Source organism: Magallana gigas, chromosome 9 (genome assembly GCF_963853765.1).
Source record: "Magallana gigas chromosome 9, xbMagGiga1.1, whole genome shotgun sequence".
Classification (NCBI taxonomy): Eukaryota; Metazoa; Mollusca; class Bivalvia; order Ostreida; family Ostreidae; genus Magallana; species Magallana gigas.
Window position 1 is genome coordinate 5944467 of NC_088861.1, and position 27664 is coordinate 5972130.

At 32.6% G+C, this 27664-nt stretch overlaps 5 protein-coding genes across 7 annotated transcripts; 3 read left to right on the plus strand and 2 right to left on the minus strand.

The window, feature by feature from the left end:
* The first annotated feature begins 27 nt into the window (after positions 1-27).
* LOC117692634 (uncharacterized) lies at positions 28-3232 on the plus strand. 2 transcript variants are annotated; one of them, XM_034481158.2, is made up of 5 exons: positions 28-1331; positions 2148-2360; positions 2453-2704; positions 2802-2857; positions 2988-3232. In XM_034481158.2, the coding sequence occupies exons 1-5, from the start codon at positions 1320-1322 to the stop codon at positions 3193-3195; spliced, it is 741 nt and encodes a 246-aa protein (XP_034337049.1). In that variant the 5' UTR covers positions 28-1319; the 3' UTR covers positions 3196-3232. The 2 variants fall into 2 exon arrangements, with proteins under 2 accessions (XP_034337049.1, XP_034337048.1); XM_034481157.2 differs by lacking the exon at positions 28-1331 and having other exon boundaries at positions 2055-2360.
* Positions 3227-9173, minus strand: LOC117688273 (uncharacterized). The gene is made up of 12 exons (XM_034466155.2): positions 8816-9173; positions 8363-8524; positions 7158-7253; positions 6915-7001; positions 6315-6606; positions 5861-6143; positions 5369-5605; positions 5147-5223; positions 4915-5019; positions 4627-4835; positions 4263-4427; positions 3227-3942 (listed from the first exon to the last, which is right to left on the minus strand). Exons 1-12 carry the CDS (start codon positions 9043-9045, stop codon positions 3651-3653), a joined length of 2235 nt encoding a protein of 744 aa, XP_034322046.2. The 5' UTR covers positions 9046-9173; the 3' UTR covers positions 3227-3650.
* Positions 9174-9290: 117 nt separating this feature from the next.
* LOC105328049 (death-associated inhibitor of apoptosis 2) lies at positions 9291-14877 on the plus strand. 2 transcript variants are annotated; one of them, XM_034478652.2, is made up of 5 exons: positions 9291-10802; positions 10925-13128; positions 13247-13280; positions 13671-13754; positions 13928-14877. In XM_034478652.2, the coding sequence occupies exons 2-5, from the start codon at positions 11053-11055 to the stop codon at positions 14248-14250; spliced, it is 2517 nt and encodes an 838-aa protein (XP_034334543.2). In that variant the 5' UTR covers positions 9291-10802; positions 10925-11052; the 3' UTR covers positions 14251-14877. The 2 variants fall into 2 exon arrangements, with proteins under 2 accessions (XP_034334543.2, XP_034334544.2); XM_034478653.2 differs by having other exon boundaries at positions 9291-10740.
* Positions 14878-15106: 229 nt separating this feature from the next.
* LOC105328056 (uncharacterized) lies at positions 15107-19245 on the minus strand. Its single transcript, XM_066071385.1, has 5 exons — positions 18246-19245; positions 16729-18080; positions 16553-16643; positions 15316-15545; positions 15107-15213 (listed from the first exon to the last, which is right to left on the minus strand). Exons 1-5 carry the CDS (start codon positions 18298-18300, stop codon positions 15187-15189), a joined length of 1755 nt encoding a protein of 584 aa, XP_065927457.1. The 5' UTR covers positions 18301-19245; the 3' UTR covers positions 15107-15186.
* A 4379-nt stretch (positions 19246-23624) lies between these two features.
* Positions 23625-27090, plus strand: LOC105326635 (basic salivary proline-rich protein 4). The gene is made up of 4 exons (XM_011426771.4): positions 23625-23784; positions 24389-24458; positions 24629-25030; positions 26884-27090. The coding sequence occupies exons 2-4, from the start codon at positions 24389-24391 to the stop codon at positions 26919-26921; spliced, it is 510 nt and encodes a 169-aa protein (XP_011425073.3). The 5' UTR covers positions 23625-23784; the 3' UTR covers positions 26922-27090.
* The last annotated feature ends 574 nt before the right edge of the window (positions 27091-27664 follow it).

Below are 27664 nucleotides of genomic sequence, written 5' to 3' on the forward strand. Positions count from 1 at the left end.
TTTGTAAAATTTCAAAACTCTTAAAGTATTTTAAATCCGGGAGATTTGCTTGTCGCAATTTTACGAGGTTGATAAGGCATTTAATACAGTATCCAAAGGATATATTTACATGTAATAGTTTGCTGGATATGTAATTCATTTTATGAATGGAACAAAAGTCATATTTTTATATTATCGCACGTGCAAAACAAATAGATAAAAATAATTTACAAAAAAAAATTAATACTTCACATGTTAGGTAGCGAGGAACTGTTTCGATTAGAGAATCAGTCTATTTTTTCTGTTGAAAAATTGAGAATTGTTAATGTTAAGTACATGAGAATCAAAAGTTAAATACAAAACTTGTGGGTATGACTTTTGGGTTGGCTTAGCACAGTAAAATTGCAAATTACATACGGGAGGTATAATGACACGAAAAGTAGGTGGATGGGGAAAATAATGAATTATATGTATACACCGGAAAGTTTATGACATGTAAAACTGTGGCATGCATTTTGTACTTATTGTCAACATTTTGCAGGAAATGTGTTAAAAGGTGTCTAAAAAGCTACAAAATAATGTGAAATGGATGAAAGAGTCGAAAAACCACTATGTAGAAAATTTTACACGTCCTATCTAGTAATCTCCCTAGAAATTGGTGTTAGGTCTTATAAGAAGTAAATAAGAGGTGTTTTGTGTTTAATGGGAGCATATGATATTCTAGTTACAGAGTTCCGAAGACACATACCCCTTATAATTAACAATAGACTATCGATTTTTCGTAAGTTCTATAGTTGATACAGCGACCTTTTCAACATTACAATCTCCCACTGGGTCACATGCAAACTGACATTTTTCATATTAATTGTTAGACCATAATTAATCACCTAATTGGCAATGGACTTTTCCGTTTTTCCCGATTACGACAAAGAGCACAGAGCTGGTGTGACCGTTCATCAGAGGATGCTCACTCCTCCATAACACTTGATCCTACCTCTATTTTTTTTTAGAATCCGTGTTTGCTCTGCTTCTGTTTTGTATTTTTCTTTGGACTTCTGATTTTGAACACTGTTTGTTATTACCACATGTCATTTTTTGTATAAAAAGAACAACTTAAAGGGATAGTAGCTACGATTTTGATATATTTTTCATACTGCTGAAAGTAACTAAAAACCAATATATATACATCAAATACTCAAACAATGCATCACTGTGTTTATTAAAAGCCTCCTAATCATTAATTAATTGATCAAATTCGTCCGAACTCACCGTATTAATTATGCATCGGAAGTTTTCCGACGTCAACCGAAGCTGATTTTCACATACCCGGATGCAGCGTAATGGATGACGAGGTAAGCACATGACAATGATTTTATGTGAAAGTAAAATTATTTATATTCAGTGGAAGGTGTATTGCAAGCCTATTCATTCTTTAAAGTATTATTTCATCCACTTCTATTTAATAAACCGTAAAAATTAGTGAAATTTGTTTCCTTTCGATGTTGTGTACGTAGAAACATGAATGGGGTACCCCAAGGGGTATTATTACTTTTATTTCAATTACGTTATATAATATAAATCATCATCATAAATTGTGATCGTTTCATACTTACAAACTATATTATTATATACGGAAAAATAGGTTATGAAAATTTGATTAGCATCAGAATCGAGGTGTAGTGTCTCCATATCACCAGTTCACAACTGACGTTTTGACGTAATGTTTGTTATCACAGACTCCTGATTTTATTTTATTTTTATTTACCAACAAATCGCTCAATAAAACCAAAGATCGAAAAATTCTACCCCTTCTATTGATAAAGTATGATGAAAAAATCCTACTCCTAGTACTTTATATATACATTTATAAAGGGGTTGGATTTTTTGGGCCATATTGAATCACTTTTTATAAACAAAATTCATGTGCCTGTGTTATATGTTATCGAATTTACATATCAATAATAAATAAAAGATTTTACTCCTTATAAATATGCAATTCCATTTGACAATATTTTGAACATTTAAAAAAATATATTCTATATAAGAGGATAAGCTACGTACATATGTATATAAGGCTTACTTGTATATTATGATTACCTCCACCCTAGTGCCCTCCACTTACCATCCCATAGACAAATTTATACATACTCTAAATGCAACTTATACAGGTTTCAAGAAGTTCTATGTCTGATAGAGAGTCTTCCTCTAGCCCCGAGAGACCAAGCAGGGGCAGAGCCAGAGGGAGAGCCAGGGCTAGAGGTAGAGCAAGAGGGCAGGGTCCAGCTCGGAGACGGGGTGCTAGAGCTAGAGGAATATGCAGGGGGCCAAACAGACACGAGACGCTCAGACAGCGTGTAATAGACCGAAATCTTCAACTAAGGGTATACTATGATATCTTGTAACACTCTTCATTTTCTTGTATGTGTCGTATTTTCTTGTGTAATTGATTTCGTATTTTCATTAAAATATTTAGAATCGTGTTGCCGAGATGACGGAGGATGCATTGAGAGAATTAGTGATGAGCGTCTGTGAGAGAGACCCATCACTAATTCTCGACATCGTCGATCGGGCATCTCAAGCTGAAGCCGCTCAAGGTGGATATCATCCACTGCCCGGAAGCAATTCCCCCAATTGGTGTGTGTGCAGCAAGTGTCGGGAGATGCCCACCGAGGAGGAGAGGGTGTGCTGCAGGCAAACACCTTCCAACTGCCTCTCTACTTTGCCAGTAAGTAGTTCTATATGACGCACATATAACTAATTTTAATATTAAAACATTTAATAGAAATGTATTATAATATTAATGTAAATACCTATAATTTCAGGACTTTGACCTGATAGTTCTAGACCCATTAGTTTTGATGGTAGCTCGTCGGTACAGGTAAGGAAGTTTTTTTAAAATATTATTCTAGATCAATTTGTATTGTTTACTCCCATGACTTTAATTTTTAATGTTGTGTCCGCCTTATCACTGAAATGCCATTTCAATTTATTTTCATCTCTTTAAACAGACAGGATGTCCTTGCTGCTGGTGAGGACGACGACTTTAACCGGAGCAATCGCCACGCAGGATACCGGCAGTTTATCCTCTGGCAGCATGGGCATTTGGGGGCAGGAAACCGCCGTGTCATTCCAAGCTGCTGCACCTGGAGGATAAGAGATACTTATCCTGACAGTTTTGGACAATATAGGGGATTTGTGGGTGGCCGTCTGGGATAATATACATGTATATTAATAAACAGCACTAATGTTCAAATTTCAAGTTTCTTTTATGTTGAGCAAACACCTACATGTATATCATAAAAACTGTTCACATGGAACACATATCTAATTTAATTCAAAATTACATGCAAATGTAAAAGCAGAAAAATTGCTAGATCTCAAGCTGTTATTCTTTGAAAAAACTACATGTACACTTTATGTAAACGTGCATCTAGATAAAAAAATAAAGCACACTCATGAAATGGGAAAGTTCCACTTAAAATCACCTTCCCTTATGAAGAGCTTTGTGATCAAGAAGTATAGAAAACCTCTTAAAAATCCAATGATAAATAACATGACTATCAATTGAATATCAATTTAAGTACACGAAAGCACGCCTCATAGCTAATCATAGACATGTAAAATGTATGTCTATCATAAAGATAACAGGAACAGAGCAGTCCACAATGAGTTCATTCTACCCAGTAATCAATAGTTTTGTCCATGTCAACACTTGTTCTAAATCGTGATCGCTGTTCATGAACAATCTGTTGAGTAGGTGGTGGGGGGATTGGTGCAAGGTGAGATGAAACTCTCCTGGGGTCATCCTGCTCTAGAACCATCTTCTGGTTCATACCAATGGCATCATCCAGGCGTTTAAGGATAATCTTCCGCATCATCTCAGGCACATATGAATACTGTTTTGGTTCTTTACATGTTGTGACTGACCATCTACTACTTTTCTTCTGAAAAACTCTCTGGTACCTTAAATAAGAGAGAATATTACTTAATGAATTTCTATTCAATACAATAAACAAATGATCCACTATGCAAAGCATACCTCCTCATTACATGAAATGGTTTTTAAATGCATTGTATTATACAAGCACATGAAGTTTCCTCTCCATTTTAAGGAAAATTTCCTTGAACAATGCAAGTTAAGTCAAGAGAACTCGTTCTTTAATTTGTTTGCCTACAAGTTTTTGTATTCTAAGTTCAAAGTAGTACTATGTTCCTTGCACTATGAGATAAAATGTCATCAAAATCAACATTTCCTTGCTTAAGTTGACAAAACTTGTTATAACCTGATAGATCCATCTTTGTTTGTCATAACTTCTCTATCAATGTGACCATTATGGTCCAATGCAGCCAAGAGATTTCGACATCGGTAAGCAGGTGGCGTGTATGAATGTCGCTTCGATGCGTACATCAAAATGAGGTTCTGGAAGTTTTCCAACTCTGCTGTACTTCTGAAGTAATAAAAGATTTTCAATTGTAAAAAATAATATTTTCTAAAATAAAACATGGTTGAAACTAGGGTTAGCATCATAAAAACTCCTCAATAATTGTTCTAGAATAACTTTAGAATGTATATCTATACAAAAATATATTTTTATTTGTGATACTGTTAGAAATACTTTAAACTAAGAATTGACAAATGATATGAACCTGCAGTTCAGATAATATGGGATGTTGTTCAATAATCTTTTGTCCAGAACAATACTCCTTAAGGAAACATGAGCTGGGGAATCTTTTTCTAGCCATCCCTTCTCTCTAGCAGATGTCAATGGACCATGTTCACACTTATTACTGGAACTGTATGGCAATATCCAACCGTGTACATTTACTACATGATGTAATACACCAATCCACATCCCCTGAAAAAAATTTACCATCTTAGTATGTCTTCTAACTTTAAATTACTAGAAAAGGGTTTTTATGACATTTTTAACTTACAACAAAGTCTTCTTTTGTAGTACAAGTTTGTGCTGTATACCAGTAATGGTTAACCACATCTTTGGTCCAGTCCAGCAAACCTTTATTCTTCTTTTCTTGACCTGCCTTAGTAAACATGAAAGCATCGCAATGTCAATGAAATTGCTATAACTAATTCATGCAAAGTTCTTCACTGTAGTCTTCAGTGTTACGAATGGAACAAGCACATGCCAACACAGTATATCATGCTTACCTTGATGATTTTTTTCCCCAAGTTCTTGGTCCCATGCCAAACATCAAATGAATGCTTGGTGTCTGGATAGTTTTTCTCTATTAAAAAATATCAGATTTCATTTATCATTGAAATTTTTAGTATGTAAAAACATGAAAAATATTCACCTGGCTATGTAACAAATACAAAGGTACTTGTATATTACATGTACTAACAAAAAAACTTATTACAGTTTATACGCACTCATAAGTGATGAAATCTGCACATGTGCATCAGTCACAACTTCTATAATTTTCATCCCCTTCTCTATAAGAAACCCAAGTCCCTTTATAAAGCACGCCTTTTCCAAGTTTGTACTTTTCTTTTCTGTAAACCTTTTGTCTAAGGTGATGATGCATAGGATCTTTTTGGTAGTATACTCCATGAAGGTATAAGAGCAATACTGCGCGGAATGTCCCGGACTGTCCATTCTTCCATCCCCTTCAATTTTAAGAAAACATTATTGTTTAAGTTAGAACTACATCAATGTCTAATGTTATACCCTTACAGGTATTATATTTAGTTCTAACCAACAAAAGTCCAATAAAACAAATGTTGCAATCAACCAGCTAACAATCCAACACAAAAATTGTTGGACTGTTGCATCTTCACTATCCAATATTTGTCCAATCTCAATCTTGTCAGGACAGAAATACTGATAGTTTACAAATGCATAGAAGCAATATTTGTATTTACCAAGAACAACCAAATCAACTCCTCTGAACTCCTCCAGTACTGCATTTTGGTGGTTTATCCAGTGTTCATCGACAGATGGGACAACATACTGGCGCTGCATTTTATAGAAGGTGCTTTTGCTAAGAATAGGAAGATGTAAAAATTTAGCAAACATCGATATCTTTTGGAAATTACTTCCTGAGAGGACAGTGCTTGCAGTCAGCATCAAGTCACCAATGTGTACACCTCTATTCAAGATTGGCTGGGAGCACCATCTATAAAGCGTGTGACCATCTGGACAAATCTGATAAACAAAAATAGGCAATTGTATTAAGTAAATAGCAAATACAAATGGGGATAATGAGATACAATATTTTATACACAGATACTAATCATGAAATCTTATATATCTCAGGACAAGAAGTGATGACTAAAAAATGATGTGCAATTTTATATTTATGAATAAACACATTACCCATTTCAGGTAAAGGGCTGATGCAACAACTTCTTTCTTTATTTCTACTCCTAGTCCACAGCCTTTATGCGAACAAGTTTTCTGTATGTTTGCTGTAGCTAAATTCAGCAGCTGGTTGTAATATATCAAGAAAGGTTGATCATTCATAAAGCCTTGTATCTCTTCATTGGTTTTGATGCGATGACAACCAGGACTTTGACTAAAATCAACTTCTGTAGTCTCGATTTCCTCATCACTTATGCATTCGTCATCTTCATCATCATCAGTAGCAGCAGTGGTGTCAAGTCCTTCTCTATTTGATAAGAAAATGCATTGTTTTGAAATATAATTTGTATCTACAATTATTATATTTTACAAAACTATTTTGGCCCCTTATTGACCCTTCAACTCCCCCCCCCCACCTTGCCAATCACCTGTAAGCAGAGAAATCTTAGTTTACATCTCTTCACTACTTACATGTATAAACACCAGACCCTTATATCTCAAGTAGTAAATAACTACTTGCTAAATTGAAAATGAGAGTAATTTATTTTCTTTTTTGGCTACAAACTTTATGGGATTGTATCACCCACATATGGAGTAAAAATTCATATTATGTACCTTAGAGTGATGTTAAAACTTGGTTCATAATCATCATCCTCTACATCATCATCTGTCATTTCCACCTCAGTCACATCAATGGTCAAACTATATGGGAATAAAACCAAATTACTAAAAATGTATTATTTTTATATGCATAGGCATTATAAAATATAGTTCTTTGAATTTCTGATATCAAATTAATTTATTATTTACTGTGTAAAAAAAAAACAAAAAAACAAAAACAAAAACAATATGACTAACTCAAAAGGGTTTATGAAACTGTTTGACTCCTTCACAATGGGACATCGACAGCTTTTTTTCATTTCTTCTATTCCAGACATGTATACATCTGACTTACTGAAATATAGAAGGCATTCTTTTTTAATTACCACACAGCATAAAAAAGTCTGAATTCACAGTGACTTTTAAGGATTTCTCTGCTTGGTCAGTTGAAAAAACTATTATTTCCTATGTCGTTTGTAATGCGAGAAATGATTGGTTAACAAGCTAGGTGTAAATTTCCGAGCACCTGCTGAAGCCGCGGGTGTAAATAAAATGTGACGTCACAATGCAATTCTTGCTTTAATCAAGTGCACCTATTATAGATCTTTGTGCAAAATAATGTAACATGCAATGATGTAAATGAATAAATAATTTGTCAAAATACCTAATATATCTTAACATTCTATTGGTAAGAATAAATGATTTTCAGCACAATTTCAATTAATATTAATTGATTTCCAAGTTGCAAAGCACTAGTAAAACTATATATAATTTCAAAATTTGTATAACAGGAAATAAATTCGTTATTCAGGTCCAATCAAGGGTGTACGGGGATTTACCCTTGGGTTGTATTCCATACACCCTTCGTCCTGCGAACACAAGCCAGGGTATATCCCCGTCCATTCTTGATAAGACCTGGATAACTAATAGTATCATTGTGTACTTTGACAAACGATACTGGCATATGACCAATTCTCACCAGGGACCAATCCGCCTTGCCAATGCATTTTTACATCATTATTAACAGTCATAAAATTATATACAAAAATGAAGAAAAAATGCGCTTGCAAGAATTTGTGCACTGTATTATTATTTAGTATTCATTTCTTTTGCTCTTTATATTAATTTTTTTAGGGGTGGGTGGGGGTGGATCATGGATAAATAATGGTTCAATTGGAAAAACTTATATTTGAGAGGGAAAAGGACTGAAATCCTTACCCAGACTCTATCTATCTGGCTGCAGAAATCTTATATTACTTAGTTCATGCATTTATGGAATATCTGTAGTGAAAATGTTTTTATATATATATCGTCTGTTGTCTTCCACATAATGTAAGGTAAGACATCAGGTATTTTTACTATGTATGTTTTGTAGTTTCTCTGCTACACAACATATCAATGAGACATTGCATATCAAAATGTTTACATAAAAACTTTGAGAAATTTGCAGAATAAATATATACTCAGTTATTTCCGCCTCTGAAGAAGTAATTCTTGACACATCACACTTGTATGGAAAAGACGATGGTCCTGGGGTAGAGGTAAAAGGTGCACCCGCTGGACTCATGGGCTCGACTGTAGATCCTTTGGGAGAACCGAAGCAGTCTTTTCTATACAGTTCATACCTATATAATAAACATAAAGCATAACTAGTGTGCAATATAAATCGATGACAAAACAACTGCGATATCGTTTTTCAAAGTCCAATTCAATTCTATCATTACAATGTTTTTTCGGTATGACATCTACCCCTTGGGGTACCCCATAACTAACATTATCGATAGAGATGCTTCGGAAAGGAATTAAGACATCATAGATTGCATGCATGTTTTTCTCTGCCTAGATTAAAATTTGTTAATGAAATAATCTGTATAATATCGTGAATTATCACACTTTACTCAAAATTTAATACTCACTTGTCCAGTAAAACTTTCGCGACATCTGCATGGCTCTCGAGCTTCAGAGTGTCTTTCAACCCCTTCCAACGTTCAAACTGGACGCCGATATTTACTCGCGCCTTATTATAAGACGCCTGAATGTTTTGCCGATTTCGTTTTCTGACTGAATCTGTGAGAACACGTTTTCGTCCGCGAGTTGACATACCCGTGTCGGCCATGTCTTCTGCTATATAAAGCAATCTACGCATGCGTTATTGAGGCTGTCGAATGAGTTCACAAAAGGTCATATGAATACGAACGGACTTTAATTCAATTTTTGTCTACCAGACAAAAATTCAAGTCACTTGCCTATACCGACCAAGTTCGTCAAAACTATCGATTGGGACATAACAGAAATTGTATTTTGTTACAAAATTTATCATTCTAAAGTATTATTTCGCTGAATAAAAACTTTTAAAAATATTCCAAAATCGTAGCTACTACCCGTTTAAATGAATTTCAAAACAAAGAACATTTTATTACAACTTTATATTTACACTCTCTACTGGTTTATATTAAAACAGAACTCTGATACTATTCTGAACAATACAAGGGATTAGTATTATTTTAGAAAAAATATACATGTACATGTTAAAATAATAAATTCAAAAGTTACAACAAAATAATAAACTTAAAAGGTTGAACAGCATTTGTCTACTTGTATAATATATGAAATGTATATATAATATATGAAATATCTTAATACACAATTTAATAAATTATTTTTATTAATTGATTACATCAATTGCTAAGGAAAGTTCAAAACATTTCACTAACTTAAAAAATCACTTAAGTCGAGATTGGTACACATGTAATAGTTGATATTGATTTCATCATCAACTTCAGTGTTTTATTATTAGTTTAAGGTTGCTTTCTTGCTCTTCCATTGTACAGGTTTTGTTTAATGGGGATGTGTTGTAATTTACAACCCAGCCTTCTTAAATTACTATAATCAGTCTTTACTGTCTACAAAAGATTACATTGGAGATAAGTTAATGTTAGGAAGAAAAAAAGTACTGTTGTTTTTTAGCGTGATAGATGTATTTTAATTATAACAGTATTGAAATAAAAACTTTAATTTTATTCTTTATAGAAACTAGAGTATTTTACTTTTGAAACCATTCTACACAATTGCGATAGAAAATCTACAACGGAATGAGTTTTTTTTAAATATAGAAATGTATCGTTTCAGTTGCATGCATATGCGCACATGCAGCGGACCATACACTTTTATTGGGAGTTGATTTTAATCAACTCTCCTATGCAGTTACTCTGGCAAACCGAAAGTGAAGTGAAGTGTAATGTATGCTGAAGCATTGTTTTTCAAGGACACTTATCTATAAACACTTTGAAAATAGTCAGATTTTATATAATACGAACAATTTAGATAGTATTGTAGTCTCATGTGTTCCTACGCCAGAGTTTGATAAAGTCTCGTTCAACCAGACGCTTGGCTGTCTCCGTAAATCTCCGACAAGCAGAAAGGCTCTCTTGCTTGTCGAAGATTAACGGAGACAGCGAGCGTCTGGTTGAACGAGACTTGAGTTCGATATCAATAGTGCTTGGATCCATACGATTTTTAGAATTGTTTCGATTACTAATACATAGTTTGAAGTCTATCTTTAAATATTACACAGCATGATTCATATGGGGTTTCCTGAAATTCTTGTCGGAAAAGTCTAAAATTTCATATAATAAAAAGTGCGAAATTCAAATACAGACTAGAAACTAATTGCCATGCAAGATAAGTTGATTTAAAAATAAATGATCAACTTCCGTCAATACTTCAGTACTTTGATTATTTATAATATCTTCTCATTCTATTTTCGTTTTAGATTGACATAACGTTAACTGATCTATTTAAAGGTACACGTCAGAGGAAACACATATGGTTTATTATTAAGGTATGGAAATTTCCAGACAAGTTTGAAAATTTTTCGTTAACCGAACTAGGCAGCTGATATCGGTATGCGTATTTTTTTTATTTCGTTGCTTCCTTTTTCTTTTCTTCTTTTATTTGCAATCTTCTGTTTTCGAAGTATGGTTCATGCATTTACATGCAATTTCATAAGTTTTGAATTTTTGCAGGTGATACAGGTATAATGTAAGTATCACAGATTCATATTTTTGCAACAGACAAAATGAAACGGAACCTGAAAATGTCAGGCTGAAGAGATTCATCCTTTGCAGCGGAATATTGATAAAATTAGAAGAAAATGAAGTTCGTGACTGAAAAGAAAACTATGTTATCATCTGCAATTACAAAAAATGAAACCGATCGCAACCCTCAAGAGTTCCTTTTATTTACGATGCATGGGAAACATGGCATGTTTGTTACCGTCATTGGCCTTCATTGGTTAAGAGAAAACGATTCAAATACAGATGTGCATACGCTAGAGTTAAAATGGCAAACAGAGAAAGATTATAAAAGGAAGGTGAAACAATATCGAATTCTATTACTTCATAAAAATGGCACAAAAATGTTTGTAAATTTCGTTGCAACAGGTCCTAAAATGTTTGAAGATAAGGCGTTGTGTTTTGCATGGAAGTCAAGGTTGAGTAGTAACTATACGCCTTCTATATTCAGTATCGCAGTTTCTCTAAAATGTGAATTACCTGATTCGCAAAATGTACAACATCTGAAAGTTTTACCGAACATTTTGAACATGCAACTAGAAGTTCTTTTAGTAGGTGGACATTTTGGACATTTAGGACAGTTCAACCAACGAAGAGAAATTATTTGTTTTCACTTTTGGTGGCGTCGGATATTGTCATATGTGTATAGGAACCATCTTTTTAAGCATTTAAGAAAACTTGGTATTCTAATACACGATTTTTCCTCAAAGATTGGGAAGCATGCAAGTGAAGCCGGAAAAACTGTGAACCCTAAGAAATTTAAATATGAATTGTGTGAAGATACTACCGAATCATACATTTTATTCTTATCGCAAACAAACAAGAAACACAAACAAAACTTTGTTACATTGTTATCTACTGCATTAAATGACAATGAATGGTTTAACAAACTAACATCGGCCACAAAAGACAACAAATACAAAGAGACTCTTCACCAAGACATTTTTTTCTATTCTGAAATATTTGTATACCCATCGTTTCGTAGTAATGATCTCGAATATTCTTTTAAACAAATTGTTGCTGGAACTCAATATCTTTCAAGTGAAATTATGAGATTTGAACATCATCGTCTCAGTACGTTTGCAAATTACAACAACGCTGAGGCTCCTAGCTTACTTCTGATGGCAAAATTCGGTTGGTATGCAACAGGATATGGCAATGAAACTAAAACATTTTGTTGTTCAGTTGTTAATGCAGTTTGGAGTAAAGATGACAACCCATTTGAAATTCACAAACACTTTCAACCGAACTGTTCATTTATACTTGGGTGCGACTTGGGACAGGTGTCGATTCAGGATGATCGAAGTAAACCAAGTTCAATATCTAATTCAAATAGTTCGTCAGCGGTTTCAGGGACGCCATGTAATGGTGCTTCTACCTTATCAAATAGCATAACTTTGTCAGGAACGGAAAACAATGTTAATGACGAGATTGCCTTACAATCGGAAGAAACAAATTTGAACCCTTCTGTCTCGGGTATAGAACACAAAGCAAATGTTGAACAGTTTCCCTTATCAGCACCAACTTTTAAAGACAAACACGGGATGTCAACGGACGTGATGACACGTTCTGTTGGTGATCGTTCTGATCATGCATACGTTGACCACACACGATGGTTGACGTCAGATTTACGTCTCGCATCTTCTTTTAATGCTGACTGCCCTTCTACATCAGTGGAACCCGCTGCCAGAATCAAATCATCAGACAACCTTAGTGACGCAGAAAGAGTAAACGTAACAGATATAGAAAATCTGCCAAGACCAGCGACATTGAATAAACAAGACAGAGAAAGCGAGACTATCCACGATAAACCACACTCTGATGTAGTTTATCAAGGGCCAGTTCTCCCACCATTAGTGCCAGAAAATCCACAACATGTTGAATATACTACAGTTGGAATTAGAGCTTCTTCTTTCAGTGGATTTCCAATAGGTAGCAGAAAGACACCAAAAGAGTTTGCAATTGGTGGCTTTTACTACCGAGGATTTGGAGATAGGACCACTTGCTTTCAATGTGGAATCAGTTTGCAAAACTGGAGTGCTGATGATGACGTTTTTGTTGAGCATGCACGTCACAATCCATTATGTCAATACATAAGACAACTCAAGGGGGATGATTTTGTAAAACTGGTCTTAATAGCGACCGGAAATCACGAGGTAGATATAAAGTCATCTATTCGATACCAAGGGGTGGAAAAAGAAAGTACTTGTTTATTGTATTGCATGTTTATATCCGTTTGATGATAAATAAAAATAAACGATTTTCACATTTCAGGTCAATGCTTCGCAGTCTTCAGGCAACCAGGAAGGTAAACATTAAAATCTATGCGCTTTTGTGGTGTACCATTAGCGTATTTCGTTAACTATAACAGTGTCCAATTACAACATGTAAATACCCGTTTGTACGAAATTTGAAAAAAATTAGGAATGTTATTACCTTAATTTCACGATATGGCTGAATTTGTTAATAAAAAAGTGCTTTAAAGAGGCTTTGTCGTCAACAAATGAAATCCATTTAATCTACCTCAATATTTTTTTTAGAAATGTAGTTTTAAGGTATAAAATTTTATTTTGAAAGAATAATTATATATATTTTAGCTTTAAAATTTGAGTATTTTCCTGATCTAGAATTGGTGACGACCATTGAGTCCCTTTTACGGTAAAACATTTTGATGCTATGCAATTAATGTATTCTGTAGAACACATAGTCAAACAACTTGTTGAAATGGGATTTGAAAAAGATTTGATAATCTCTACAATAAAAAGAATTCGTTTAACCAATGGTATGTATCCTTATACCGATTTTTTCACGATTTGCAATGTTTTAGTAAACGCAATTTACATTCTTTTGACAGATATATTAAGTGACGCTAATTTCAACGGATTTAATATGAAAATATTCTGATGTAATAATGCATACATTTTTTGCAAGTAAGTTTCAGTTGTTGTTTTGCAGGACATTTAAGTCTGCAAAATGTATTGGATAGCGTTATTGAAACCACAAACGCATCGACAAGTACAACATCATCTGAATATATGAAAACTAAACCGCTAAACGCTAAATCGAATTCTAATTGCTCTGTTTTCGAAAACAACTTGTCTACTGATCTGAAACCCGAAGACGATCGATTTATGTGTAAAATATGTATGGATGTACGGGTTGGAATAGTCTTTACCCCTTGCGGTCATATTGCATCATGTCCGACATGCGCAATGTCTCTGCGAAAATGTCCAATATGCCGACGTGCTATTCAAGAAAGAATTAGAACTGAAGTCTAAGTACATTAAATCTGAACTATTTCAATCCTGTTTTGAAACCAAGATTAAAATTCGGTGGCATTTGGTAGACAGAAAAATATGATTTTTTATTTTCAACATGCTTAAACGAATTCGAGATACAGTGTAAGTAAATTTATTGATATGCATAGCCGAAGAAAATATTTCACATACATTTAAAAACACTAGATCTTTTTATGTTAAAAACGTATTTTATTTATGCTCAAATAAATTATTATTACTGTAAACCAACCTTATAAACGTGAGATTCTTGGTATCGCGAATATTTCGTGCCGGAAATTAGCTATCAATGTCTTTTGTAAAATTTTAAATAATCATGATAGGTTTTCTTGCAAAAATTGTCGTGGCGAAAAAGGAAATCATAGTTTAAATGCGAAATAGAGGTAATACAATTAAAAGCTGATTTAGAGTAGTGTCCTCTTGTAAACTATTTCGGGACTAAAAATAGTGATCTAAGGTAGTAGAAGTGATAGAAGTAGCTATAATTTGCAACGGTTATTTATAGGACAGCAAGTGAAAAAATTAAGTTAATATATTGATAAAAAATACAAAACGTCACATCACACATAGTATCTATTCATTTATAGATTTTGACTTCAATAAAATGCTAATATATTGTATTTGATATGTCTTGTTGATTTTTTTTCATTTTATATGGTATTAGCTTTTTTTTTTAAATTTCGTTTCTTTCTAATTTTTGTAAAACGAGTCTTCATATTTGTTTGTAATTTTTTTTATAAATCACTCAAATGTGTGACATTTTCTGATTCAATAGAAATTAAAGGCTGCTTTCAATGTGTTGACTGTCAAGTTGTCATATAAAACATTTATTAGGCAACACAAAATATCAATTAAAGAATATAGACCCGTTCTATTGTTACAGAAACTACATAAATCAACCACTTCCACCAATTTATTCTAATATTGACATTTACATGGTTTTCCCTGGAAAGAAAACAAAGAATTGTTATGTCAAGATATGCAGATTGTAGACGATAGAAAAATTAGATTAATTCAGTGTACAAAGATATGAATAAAAACTCTCACCAGCTTCATTTCACAAACGTAAAAATGTTCTGTAAAACAGTTTTCCAAGTGCCAGTGGTACTTGTAAGTCTGCCACATTACACCACAGTGATAGTCCTTGTTCGAATGAAATTCGGGTTCCTCGCCGAACCAGTCGAATTCTCCGCAAAGTTTAGTAGTATATCCCCAACGCCAACGATGTATTTTGGTGTTTGATAATTCGTTAAGACCAATCCAAGCTCCATTTTCAACTATGTTTAAACAATTTATTCCTATTACAATTAAGCATACCAGAAAAAATAACTAAATACAATGTATAGACATTAATGAGGACAAATATTGTTATATGCGCTCCTAGCTAGTCATACAAAATAATCATCAGAATCAGTGAATCAAGAGTATAAGAAGACAACATGTTCTCCACTTTAGCAACAAATCAATTACTAGATAAAGTTAAAACAAAACAAAAATACCATAAGATATAATAATGATTAATTTAAAAAGAGAACAAGAATAGAATTCCCGCCGGTCAAGCAGTATACTATTATACTGTATATGAAATTGCAATATTTTCAAACATTCAGGGCTGTTCCATATTTAAATGTGTGGGGAGGTTGGGAGGAACATTTTTTTACCCCCACCACCCATTTTTTTTCTATTTTTCCTGTCGCAAATATATCCAAAATACTACAATCTAAAAAAACTTGACCAAAGTATAAGTGGTATAAACATTTGGTATAAATTTAAAAAAAAATCCGTCAAAATTTGTAGGCATGAGAGCGCTTACAAGGTCACAAAGTCCCATAACTCCAACAAAAAGTATCAACCAATGCTGATTTTCGAACTTGACCAAGGTAATAGTGGTATACACATTTGGTATAAATTTGATGAAAATCCGTCAAAGTTTGTAGGCACGAGAGCGCTTACAAAAAAGTGTGACGGACGGAAACACGGACGCATTAGTGCTAAAACGCCTATCACTGCTTTGAGATTAAGATCTGTTATGTTGATGAAAACTATAATCACAAATTGATTTCAAGATTTTTTTTGTACAAGAAACGTCTCATCAATTGCATGAAACAACAAAAGCAATTATATTCTAACATTAAAAGTGTGGTTGCTATGGTTAAATTGCCCATTGTAACAACTATTTTATTATATCTCAAAAATACAATGTAACAATTTTCATTATGAAAACCCCCCAGTAATTATCCGTGGTCTAAGACGTTTTTTTTCAAATTTTTCAAAACAAGATTACCATCATTTGTTAGCAGAAAGTTCCGAAGGTACGTATTTTCATGAGCACTGTTGACAACAGCCAGATAACCACCCATCGATGCGCATGTCATCTGCAAAAAATACGAAAAAAAGTGTTTCGTTAGTACTAACGAAGCTTACAATAGTGTTGAAAGGAAAACACGATACTATACTTACAGTTGCTTTATACCAGTTGAGTTCGTCTCTACTGAAATAATAACAACTTCCTTCATACTCTAACCAAGCATATGGACAACTATTGTTTCCAAGATGAGGTTCCTCCGTTCTTAACTTGAAGGTCTTTGGTTTCTTAGGTTTTGGGGGCCTTTTTAGACCCTTGTCTTTTACACCAGATCTGTATGATCCAAGACGATAACCTCGTTTGTTATATCCTTTAACATGGTTTGTTGATTTGAGATAGGTTTTATAATATGTGCGGTAGTTTCCCTTAGAATAAGACCCATCAATATAGTGTAAATATATTTTTGGATAGTATTTTTGAAGATATGACCAATATGCTTGACTGTATCCGCCTTTATAATTTCCGGTATGATAGACTGTGGTAGTTTTAGTGTGTCGTGTTCGGTACTTTTTTCTGTATGTCCGTCTCTTTTGAGATTTCTTTCGATAGCTAGTCCTCCTTTTATAATAACGGCGTCTTTGATACCTTACCCATCGTTTATGGAGACGCCTTCGGGACTCACGATAGTGGTCGTGAAGCTTGGGATGATAGGATCGTTTCACAATATGGTGAACCAATGTAGCATTTCCTGGAATCTGGAGGTGTTTAACTTTTGAAAACTTACGGTGTTTAAGGAGCGATCGCAAACCGTATCCTAATACCGACGCTGATTGTATATTGTTTGCACGAAACGTTGGGTTGATTAAAATTGTTATAGGAAATCCAGCACGAAGGAAATCAGCAAGTTGAAGACTTGGTCCCAAGTTTTTTTCCACTACATATTTAGATGAACCAGTTTTTTCCATAACATATTTAGATGAACTTGACATATGCTTAGGTAGTTTCTTGATTAATTTCTTCAGGGACTTCTTGGATAGAACGGGTTTGGGATGACGAGAAACAAACTTGTTCTTTTGCTTGGTTGAATGAAAACCATTTGACTTTATCATCCCTTTTCGCTCTGCTAAAGGTTCGCGATACAACATCCATTTATAACCAGAATTAGAGCCTAGGTCATACTTCCTTGAATTTCTTTTCTTGTCTTTTGCATTCTTGGAAAAATATCGGTTATTCATTATCTTGCTTGCATTAATCTTATTCATGATATCATTCAATTTAGGTGAATCATATTCACCAGAGTTATTAATCTTTAGGGGTATTGGTTGGCGGGTGACATAATGGTTTTTGGATTCCATGTTTTTGGTCACATACTGTTGATCAGGGGGCGTACTATAATCCTCTGTCCCTCCATTTGGTGTATTACCTGCAGGTACTTCCGTATCCGGATCATAGTCGGAGTAGTTATATTCCTGGGTGTTTGGCCATGCAGACGTAGACGAATTAACAGCTGTAAATATCATATGCAATTCGATATAAACGCAATTTATTAATGTTATATTCAACATTTATTATAAAGAATTGTAGAGCAACACTCTCTGTCTTATGACATAATTTCATAATTTGGACCATTGTCCATTGAAACATGAATATTTCAAGTTAAAAGTAAACTTACCAAAATAAAAGATGATGAAAACAAGTTGGATCCAAACGTATGACTTGAATGTCATACTTTTCAATATGTTATATTGTTCACTAATGAAATAAATTCTGTTTATATCTTAATGAACATCACAGCTACAGGATAAATGCAGTCAACTACCGGTAATCACGGTTTCGATTTATATTTTTTGCATACAGAGAAAAATTGTTTCGGTTGTACAGAAGTTATTTTTGTTAGACATGGCTTAACTTAATCCTATTCGTTGTTAGTTGAGGAGCGTAAGTAATATGTTTTATATATGTATATCTGAACACAAACACATTTTTCGTTGATTCTACTGAAGGTCAATATTATTGATTTAACGAACTAATTATATACCTGGAGTAACATTTTATCACAGAATTGTGTTGCGTCCAATTATTTGCAGTATTTCTCTTTTTGAAATGCTTTATTTTTACAAATCTAATCATTTTATTACGACAAACATGTATTTGTACAAAACCAGTAAAAAATCAATGCAATATTCAATATTAGCCCGGTGTTATAAAGTGAAGTTATCCCCATAATGCTCGCTAAGATGTAGGGTTCTCCCTTTGGGAAAATGCCTTATGTAAACAGAAAAAAAATATTTGCCCCCCCCCATTTTATGTCGCTTATTTCGCGGGCTAATATCAACTCTACGGGTTAATATAAGACTGGTCGAATTAAAATACGCTTTAAATTCCAGTATTGATTAGAAATTAATAGCATCTGTTTGCAAACGTGTCTAAGCTAATTCAATATGGGAATACCTGTTTGCCAATGTAAATGGCTGAAAAATGCAAGGTACGTTAATGAAATAATCCTGTGCCAGTATACATTGAATCCTTTTCCCAAGATGTAACCGACCATAATGAATCGTTCCACTATGTTACTTTTTTTTTAAATTTTGCTTTGGTCTAAATCAACGACGTCAATGTTAAATTAATACTGTTTTAGATAAATTCATTAAAACTTTTCCTCTGACAGTTTAAACTTGGTCAACTTAATATTCTCATGAAGGATTACATTTCACATTGTTTCAGTCCTGATCATTGTCAAAATCAAATTGCATGTCTCATATGTACAGGAATTAATAATCAAGTGGCACAATATAAAGGTATAGGATTTAACGGATTTCATGCCGATTACAGAAAGCAATGTTTAAAGGTATATAAAGTAAAAACAATCGAAAAATGATATTAATAATAATAATATTTTAAAAAGAGGAGCTGTTGATCTATTTACAATATATATATATATATATATATATATATATATATATATATATATATATATATATATATATATATATATATATATATATATATAAAGCACTGAATAGAAACAACAACACTAGGCATCTTTAAAGTGTCGGATCTAATTTATAGATGCTGAGCCAATAAACTGAATATATAAAGCACAAAAAATGGCTAACGACACGAACAATATAAATTGTGTGTGTGTGTGTGTGTGTGTGTGTGTGTGTGTGTGTGTGTGTGTGTGTGTGTGTGTGCGCGTGTGTGTGTGTGTGTTGTCTAAAAATAACCATATATCCCTTTTATCATAATACTGTATACAGGGTTATTTTCGCCTCGTGAAATTTTTGCCATTGTTTACTTGCAAAACTTTTGCCCCGTCTTGAAATTGCCCATTCACAACTGTGTTTGGAGAGATAATTTGAAACAGTGGAATTTGCTCGCTGACAACAAGAGGGATGGGGGGGGGGGGGGAAACGGGGCGAATATTTCTCTGTATAGGGCATTCACATCAATACACAGCAATTTTATACATTGTACCTTATTGGCTGAGAGCCTAAACATTGTATTGAAAGCAAATTATGAGTTCATAATGAAAGTGATACATGTATGTTGATAAATTAATTAACATTGCAACTTTAATTTCCTTAAAAGAAAATCCTTATGATACAAAAATAAGCACAGGATGTATTTAAAAATTTGAAATGGGCATAAATGTAGATCATACGTTTTCAAACTTGCGTCAGATAAAAGATGATAACGTTTTTGCTTTTTATAAAACATGTGATTGCAAATCCAAGGCACGTGCTGCAAAACAATATCAAAAATATTGTTCCAATCATAAGAATTCTGAAAAAAAATTCTTAGTAATTGCAAAGAATTCACAACGTCTGGATGGGTTTAGTTTTTATATTGCATGAGATAAAAGAAGTTTTTAATATGTAGTCCAGAAACACAGTAAATCGCATGTAGTAAACTTATCAAAAACGAATTATTCCAGATTTACCAATATTATCTTACCAATGGGATTTTCAGATATCGTCAAGATATATATTGTCCGTTTTTAACACTCTATAATCATACTAAGTTTTGTTTGTATTGAAAATCAATCGTTGTGATCGTTTCATGTGATAAAGGTTTGCTTGTGAATGTTAATATTTGCTACTAAATTTTGGACAGATCTGCAACATAAAACGAATCTTAAGATGTTTGATACATGTTTTAGTAATTGAATTATTAAATGATGTTTGATAACTCTGACTTTAAATTATTCTTATTATTTTTAAAATTAATGGTATTTTAAGCATCAAGATTTTCTACAGTCAATCACTCTGAAAACGATAATTCATAATATGTTCCAGATTTCTTATAATAAGTTCGTAGAAAAAATGCTAAATATGAAAAAATAAGGTATTTATTAGTTATAGAAAGTAATATACTGGGTTTTTTATAAAAGTTCTTTCTATTTTTTTCATTTTTTTTAATAAAAAAAATTTAATTTTAATAAAATAAAGAAAAATTATGATACCATTTACGCGATCGTCAATCATTGTGAATTTTATTAATTTTCTAGTCATTTAACTTCTTTCGATTTTTTTTTCTTATAAAGAAAACTAAGCCTTCCAAAATGGAAATCCTCATACATATTTTGCATACATAAACATTGACTCATCGTCTCTTGAGGGTAAACTTTTGAAAGATATCCTATATTTAGCCCACTTGTCAAACACAAAAGTCATGAAACTCATCTAGTGTGTCCGTAGTCCGTGAAGGACAGTTATTTAGGTCACGTTCCCGAAGGTGGTTTCATGTCTCAAGGAGTGAATGTGAAGCATTTATATGCACAGTGCAAATACATTTATATGCACAGTGCAAATATCAACTGTATTGAATATGTAAATTTATGATAGTATGAGACACCTGTCGATATTAATGTTGATTTTAAGTACATTATAATCAATAAACATGTACTTTCACCGGTTTTGAATTGTAAAAATTTACAAAATCTAACAAAACAAAGTGTTTTTAATTTTTTGAAAGGGTAGAAATTATAAAAGCCCAAGCGGGATTCGGACTCATGAATTGAAGATTTGTACCTAATGCTCTAAACCACTACGCCACATTATTAGGTATTAATTTTGGGCAATGAAATATTTATAAAATTAGACTCGATTTACTATTTATTCAAAATGGAAATAAGTCATAATATGAAGGTGTCTCATACAACTTTAATAAAAAGTGAAACCTAATTGGTTCTTTTTGTTTTGTTTTAAAATGTAATTAAAAGATGGGGTAGCTTTGTTCTAAATCGATATCATTACTAGTTTATTGTGGCTTTATATTTCATTAAAAAGGTGTGAAATTCCACTATCAATAAAGAACAAAATTAATAAACTGTGTAATTTTGTGCAATTTTTGTAAATTCAATAAAAATCATAGTTTCAAAGATGCGGAAATTCGTGTCCGATGATCCTTTCAATAATAAACGTTAGCTGAAAAATTGAAAACAACGCGATTGAAAACTGATTTAGAGTCTACAAAGGGATTTTCAGTTTCTATCGCAGAATCAGATTCAAGAGTATAATGATTTTCCTCGGACATTTTAGAGACAAGCTATTTTAATTTCGTTTACGAACAAAATGGACAGAGAGATGTAAGCAGTTATGGACAAAACACGAAATGTCTGTGATATCGAATTGACGATTTTTATTAAGACTTGTAATGAAAGTCATAAATGAACTATAACTATTTCATCTACTTTGACAAATTGCGATTGTAACTTTCGAGAAAGCTCGATTCATAACCACTATCTTACGCGAATCTTAAGCCATGACCATTTATCCCCACAATTAATGCTATATATAGAAGAAACTATGAATGAATTAAGCTTCGTGTAACAAATTACAGATAAGTTTTTTTTCTTTATGCCTAAATCATGTTTCATATATACCCAGACTGATGTTATGTAGGAATAACAGGGGATTGCGCAAACAGTTTAATGTAAAGGAAAACATTTGCAAATGTAAATATTACAAAATGTTAGTAAAAATCGCATTTCAATGAACATTTATTTTTTAAGATCATTTTTATGTACAAAGATATTCACGAAAACTGGTTTTTAACGAATATAAATGAAACCACAGTACTATGACAAACATGTAATCTATACCATACTAAGCATTTTTTTTAAAAGTTATCAAATACTAAGTTTTCTGTTTTTATTTTTGTTTTGTTTATTTTAGGAAGGGGGTATTTTTTTATGAAGCTAGTTATACAAACAGAGAATTAGATAAAAACAGATTAGAGAAAATATTTCTTTTTTATTTTAAAGTTTCTGTTTTAAAGAAAATACTAAAGCATCAATCTTATTGTATGGAAATCAGGGATTTGTCAAACCTGAAAGTGAAAACATTTGCTATCCAATTTCCCCAATTGAAATAGATAACTTTTAAGTAAGATTAAGTATAATGAGACTTAAGTAACTGTTAATCTTACTTCCAATTGTTAGATTGTTATCATCTAGGTTCGATCTTTCTTTTAAACAATAGTCATAAATTATTATATTTAATACAAAGTCGACAAAATTTAGTAGTAAAGAGAGTAGTTAGAAATCAAAACAAATAAAATATTGCAAACTAAAGTAATTTATTCATCACATCTTCGTGTTCGTGTGGTGAAACTTACAATGACATATACTCTAGCGATCAAATATAAAGAATACTAGAAAAGAAACAACAACATGGATTCAAACTGCATTTTTCTGCATCAAATCTTTCACATTTCTAAATAATACGCTGGCTACAAAAGATTGATTTATCGATAACAGGAAGCCTCCTCCCCCAATAAAAAAGACAGAAAAAAAGAAAAGAACGCTATTACAAAATTTCTTTTCACAACTTTAAACTTAAACAAAATATCGTACATGCAATGAATAGTGTACATGTTAGGAATATTTGAACAGCTTTAAAATAACGAAACGGAAACCCGTGATATTTCTTTACCGGCAAATCGTGACTGGGTACATAATCAAATTCTGCCCTTGTCGGCAGATTCCCTGGCTTCAATACACCTCCCCTTTTGTTTGGAAGTCACGATCTATGGGAATTTGTCTCGTGACTGGGGTTCTAAGAGTGTATTTAAAGCGGGGTAACGCATTCAATTTACAGTGAATCAAATCGTTACCTCTTAGCTGGTCTTAGAGGAGTCCGTACTTGTTTTTATCCTCCGCCACCAATAGCTGAAAAGAAGAATTTGCAGTATCTATCACACTCAAGGTATACATTTAGTTCGAGCTTAATGTTGTTACTAAAATTGCAATTTACAACTCTACTTGAAAATAAAAACAAAGGTTAATACATTAATTTTTTTTAAAATAAATTGAGATGCATTTATTAATCAAAGCAATGAACAATACAAATTTGCTCTGATTCTTTTATAATATAAAATGATTTAGGATTAGTGCGAAGTATTATGCTAGTATCATGTCTTTGCAGCAAAATATAACCCTTACTGTAAGAATATTACTTAAAGGGGACTGGATAGTCGTGGCAAATTTTGGGCTATATTCTCTCCTTTAGACAAAGAACTCTACATAGAGTAAAGGAAATTTTGAAATGTTAAATCGCTTATACATCTTTTTAAATAGAAGCTAATTCTTGGTCAATTGTAAAAATATGTTTAAAAGTTTAAAGCAGATGTATGATCAGAGGGGGAAGGTAATTTGTTGACCGCCCAGTCTCCTTAAATGCGTAAAGCGTGCGGTATTTTTTATTACTGTTGCAATTATTTTCAGCTGAGAAAAAGGCTTTTGTATTTAAGTCTTGTAAATATTTACTTTATACTTGACCAAATTATGTGTATTTTTCTCCGTCGTTTCAGATGCGTGTCCATTTCATTATAGCAGTATGTGCCCTGGTTGCAGGCCAGCTACTAGCCCAAGATATGGAAGGTAAAGTACTTAAGATTATTAAAATTCTAAATATGTGCAATTCTGCATACATTTTTGATTGGATAGCACATAAAGAAAAATTGTTGTGCGTTAGGGACAAAGTGTTAATTCTATTTTAATAACTTGTATCTAATTTCCTGTTAATCTTCATGATTGTGATATTATGAAAGGAACCACCAAGCGTCCAGAGGGCGCTGATAAATCATCACCAGCGCCGCCACCTCCCGGAACTATGGAACCTGAACCTGTTGATAAAACACTGGCTCCAGGGGAGGGAGACGTCACAAAACCGCCAAGGGAAGAAGGAAGCACGCCTCCAGCGCCATCTGATGGCCAGGTACCTGACAAACCCCAGCCAAGTGACAACCAAGATCCCCCCACCGACGGAGAGATTGAAAAGGGGAAAAAGTGGAAAAATCGCATAGATGAATTAAAGAAAATGCGAAAGATGGCCAAAGGTTCAAAAGGTCAAATAAGGCCCCAAGAACAAGGTGACAAGAAATCTGGCAAACCGGAATTTGGAAGAAAGGCTAAGGGCGAGGCAAAGAAGAGCAAGGGAGACAAATTATTTGGTGAGTTATTTCGACTTAGTACATTTCTACGTAATGAACTAGACTTATATACCAAAAGTATGTCAAATTTGTTCTTTTCACAATATATTAGTTAGTATTCACTTTTAAATTCACTGATAACCATTTTTTAAACAGAAAATTATCTTTTAATAATAGCCTTGAACGATTCTAAAAATGTTTAGAGTGATGAATTTAGAATTTTTGTTTAGCTTTTTGGGGGCCACTATTGAACGTTATCCAACTTTTTTTCCTGAGATTTGAACAGGCGTGGTCACAATTTTAGTCAAATTCTTTTTTCTGTTTTTATCAGTTACACTTGTTGGGAAATGCACTTCCAATGATCAAATGAAATTGAGAGCCAGTCGTAGAGTGATAAGCAAAATACAGGGCTCATGTACATACAAAGCGTGTGGCCTGTTTGTGTTTACACAGGTTCAATATATAAGTTAAGAATCTATTTCAAGCTGAATATGTTATCTTCTTATTGCTTTTAAGCATTAATAAGCAGTTCCTTGCATTTAACACATTTTTAAGTCTAAAACTGGAAAGTTCACTTTAAATTTTAAAGTTTTGTTTACATTGCAAATAATTGTAAGCTCTGTGACTCGCTTATAACTCAACAAATAACACTCAAATTTTGATTGTCTGTGGAAAATATCGTACGAAAGTAAACATTCAAATCGGAATAATAATTTATGACCAAAATCGTGATCATGACCCTTTATTGATTTCAAAAATACAAATTAAGATTTTTTGGTTCGCATAGATACAATGTATATAGTATAGCTTAATAAATCATATTTACGTTGTGTTCAAAATACTTAAATTTTACAAAAAGGTTTTCAGAAAACTATTCAAATGTATGTCAAAAAAGTAGCAAGTTCAATAGATTTTTAATATCATTTTAAATATTATTTTTTTAACATTTTTGCTTTAATAGATATTAATATCCTTGAAGCCTTACAAAACATTACTCCAGAAAACCTTTCTAACGTACGTCTTGTTTACAATTTAAAATATAAAAGGAGAAGAGAAAATTAAAATACTTTTGGTGCGAGAGGGTATTTTGTAAAATTAATTTCTACGTGGAACAACCAAAATATTTACCAATATTTACATTTTTCAGTGTCTTTGCCTGTGATAACACTACGTATCGATTTTTTACTATATAACCAATAACTTCAAATGACGCCAAATTGGGGCGCCAGAGGTGTTTGCTTATTTATACTTGAGTATTTAATCGTACGATGGTTGAAAATTATATGAATAAAAGTAATAAAGAATCAATCTATTCGTATTATGAGGTGATAATTTCGTTTGGGGCGTGATCAAATCTATCATAAATCCCTTTGGGCTTTATTGGATTTAATCACGCCCCGACCGAAATTATCACATCATAATACTCAAAGAATAATTCCTTATTACTTAATTGAATTATCTCATATACAATATATTTGATGAAATTTAAGTCTTTAATTCATTCACATTCGAAAAATGTTACTAACTCTTATAAAATATAAAAATATGAATGAAATATGGAATCTTAGATAATATATGTGGTTGTTTTTTTTTTAAATATTGTCCAATAAAGTTCAAGCACCTTTGTGTCATATTTTGATCCTTTATAAATCAAGGTTATAACAATGTAATATAATGATATGGAACTTAGATCATTGGTCTGTGGTCAATGCATAAAAATAAAAAAATAATATACTTTTTTCTCAAATCTCTATGTCTACGAGTAATTTTTCTAACGTATCAATATGCATATCATGTGATATTAGAATGCATACTTAAGAACAATTTAAAAATTCAATATCAATGCAACTCAATATTGTTTGTGTGTTTTTAAGGTAAGGAAAAAGGCAAAAGAGGACGTAAGATGTTTTAAAGGAAACAATTAGGAATCGGCGTGCATGTATGCAAAATCTACACGAGCTCGCTATAAGAATTACTTTCCGATGACTTATCCTTCATCAGCAAGATGAATTTAACTTTCAAAGAAAAACAATATCAAGATTTTTGTACAAATTGTATAATAATAAACAAGATTCCTGATTGATGTTTGTTCTTTTTATTTCATTCTCATTGTTGTTGTTGCTGTGCACAGGTCACTGTAAATTATTATTTATTTATTCAGTCACTTTGAAATAAATAGGAAGTTAACATTAACGTCTTGCAGGTTGTTTAGAAATGAAGGTAATTTATCCAACGAGTGTCTTATGTTTTAATTAGGAATATCGCTAAGGTCTCAGAAGGTTGAATATGAAATTTCATTAAAAACATAACATATCGTACAGTTACTAAGTATAAGATCAAATAAAGATTTGCACGTATTTCTCAATTTGCAATCACCAATCACCAATCAATCATGAAGGCATGTTTTCTTCTGTTACGAAATATACATGAAGCTGAAATATGCATGGTTTGAAATGAAAATTCGCATGGCAAATACAGGTACACGACGGTTTAAGCATATAATGTCTGTACAAATTGATAATAAGGACGCTCCTAGTTTTAAAAAGAAATGACATTTAGTGTCTGTATTTGTATGGCTATTGAGGTGGTATATTATTAAATTATTTGGAATCGAACCTGGGCACAAAAAATTCATGTGTGACATGTGAAACCTAC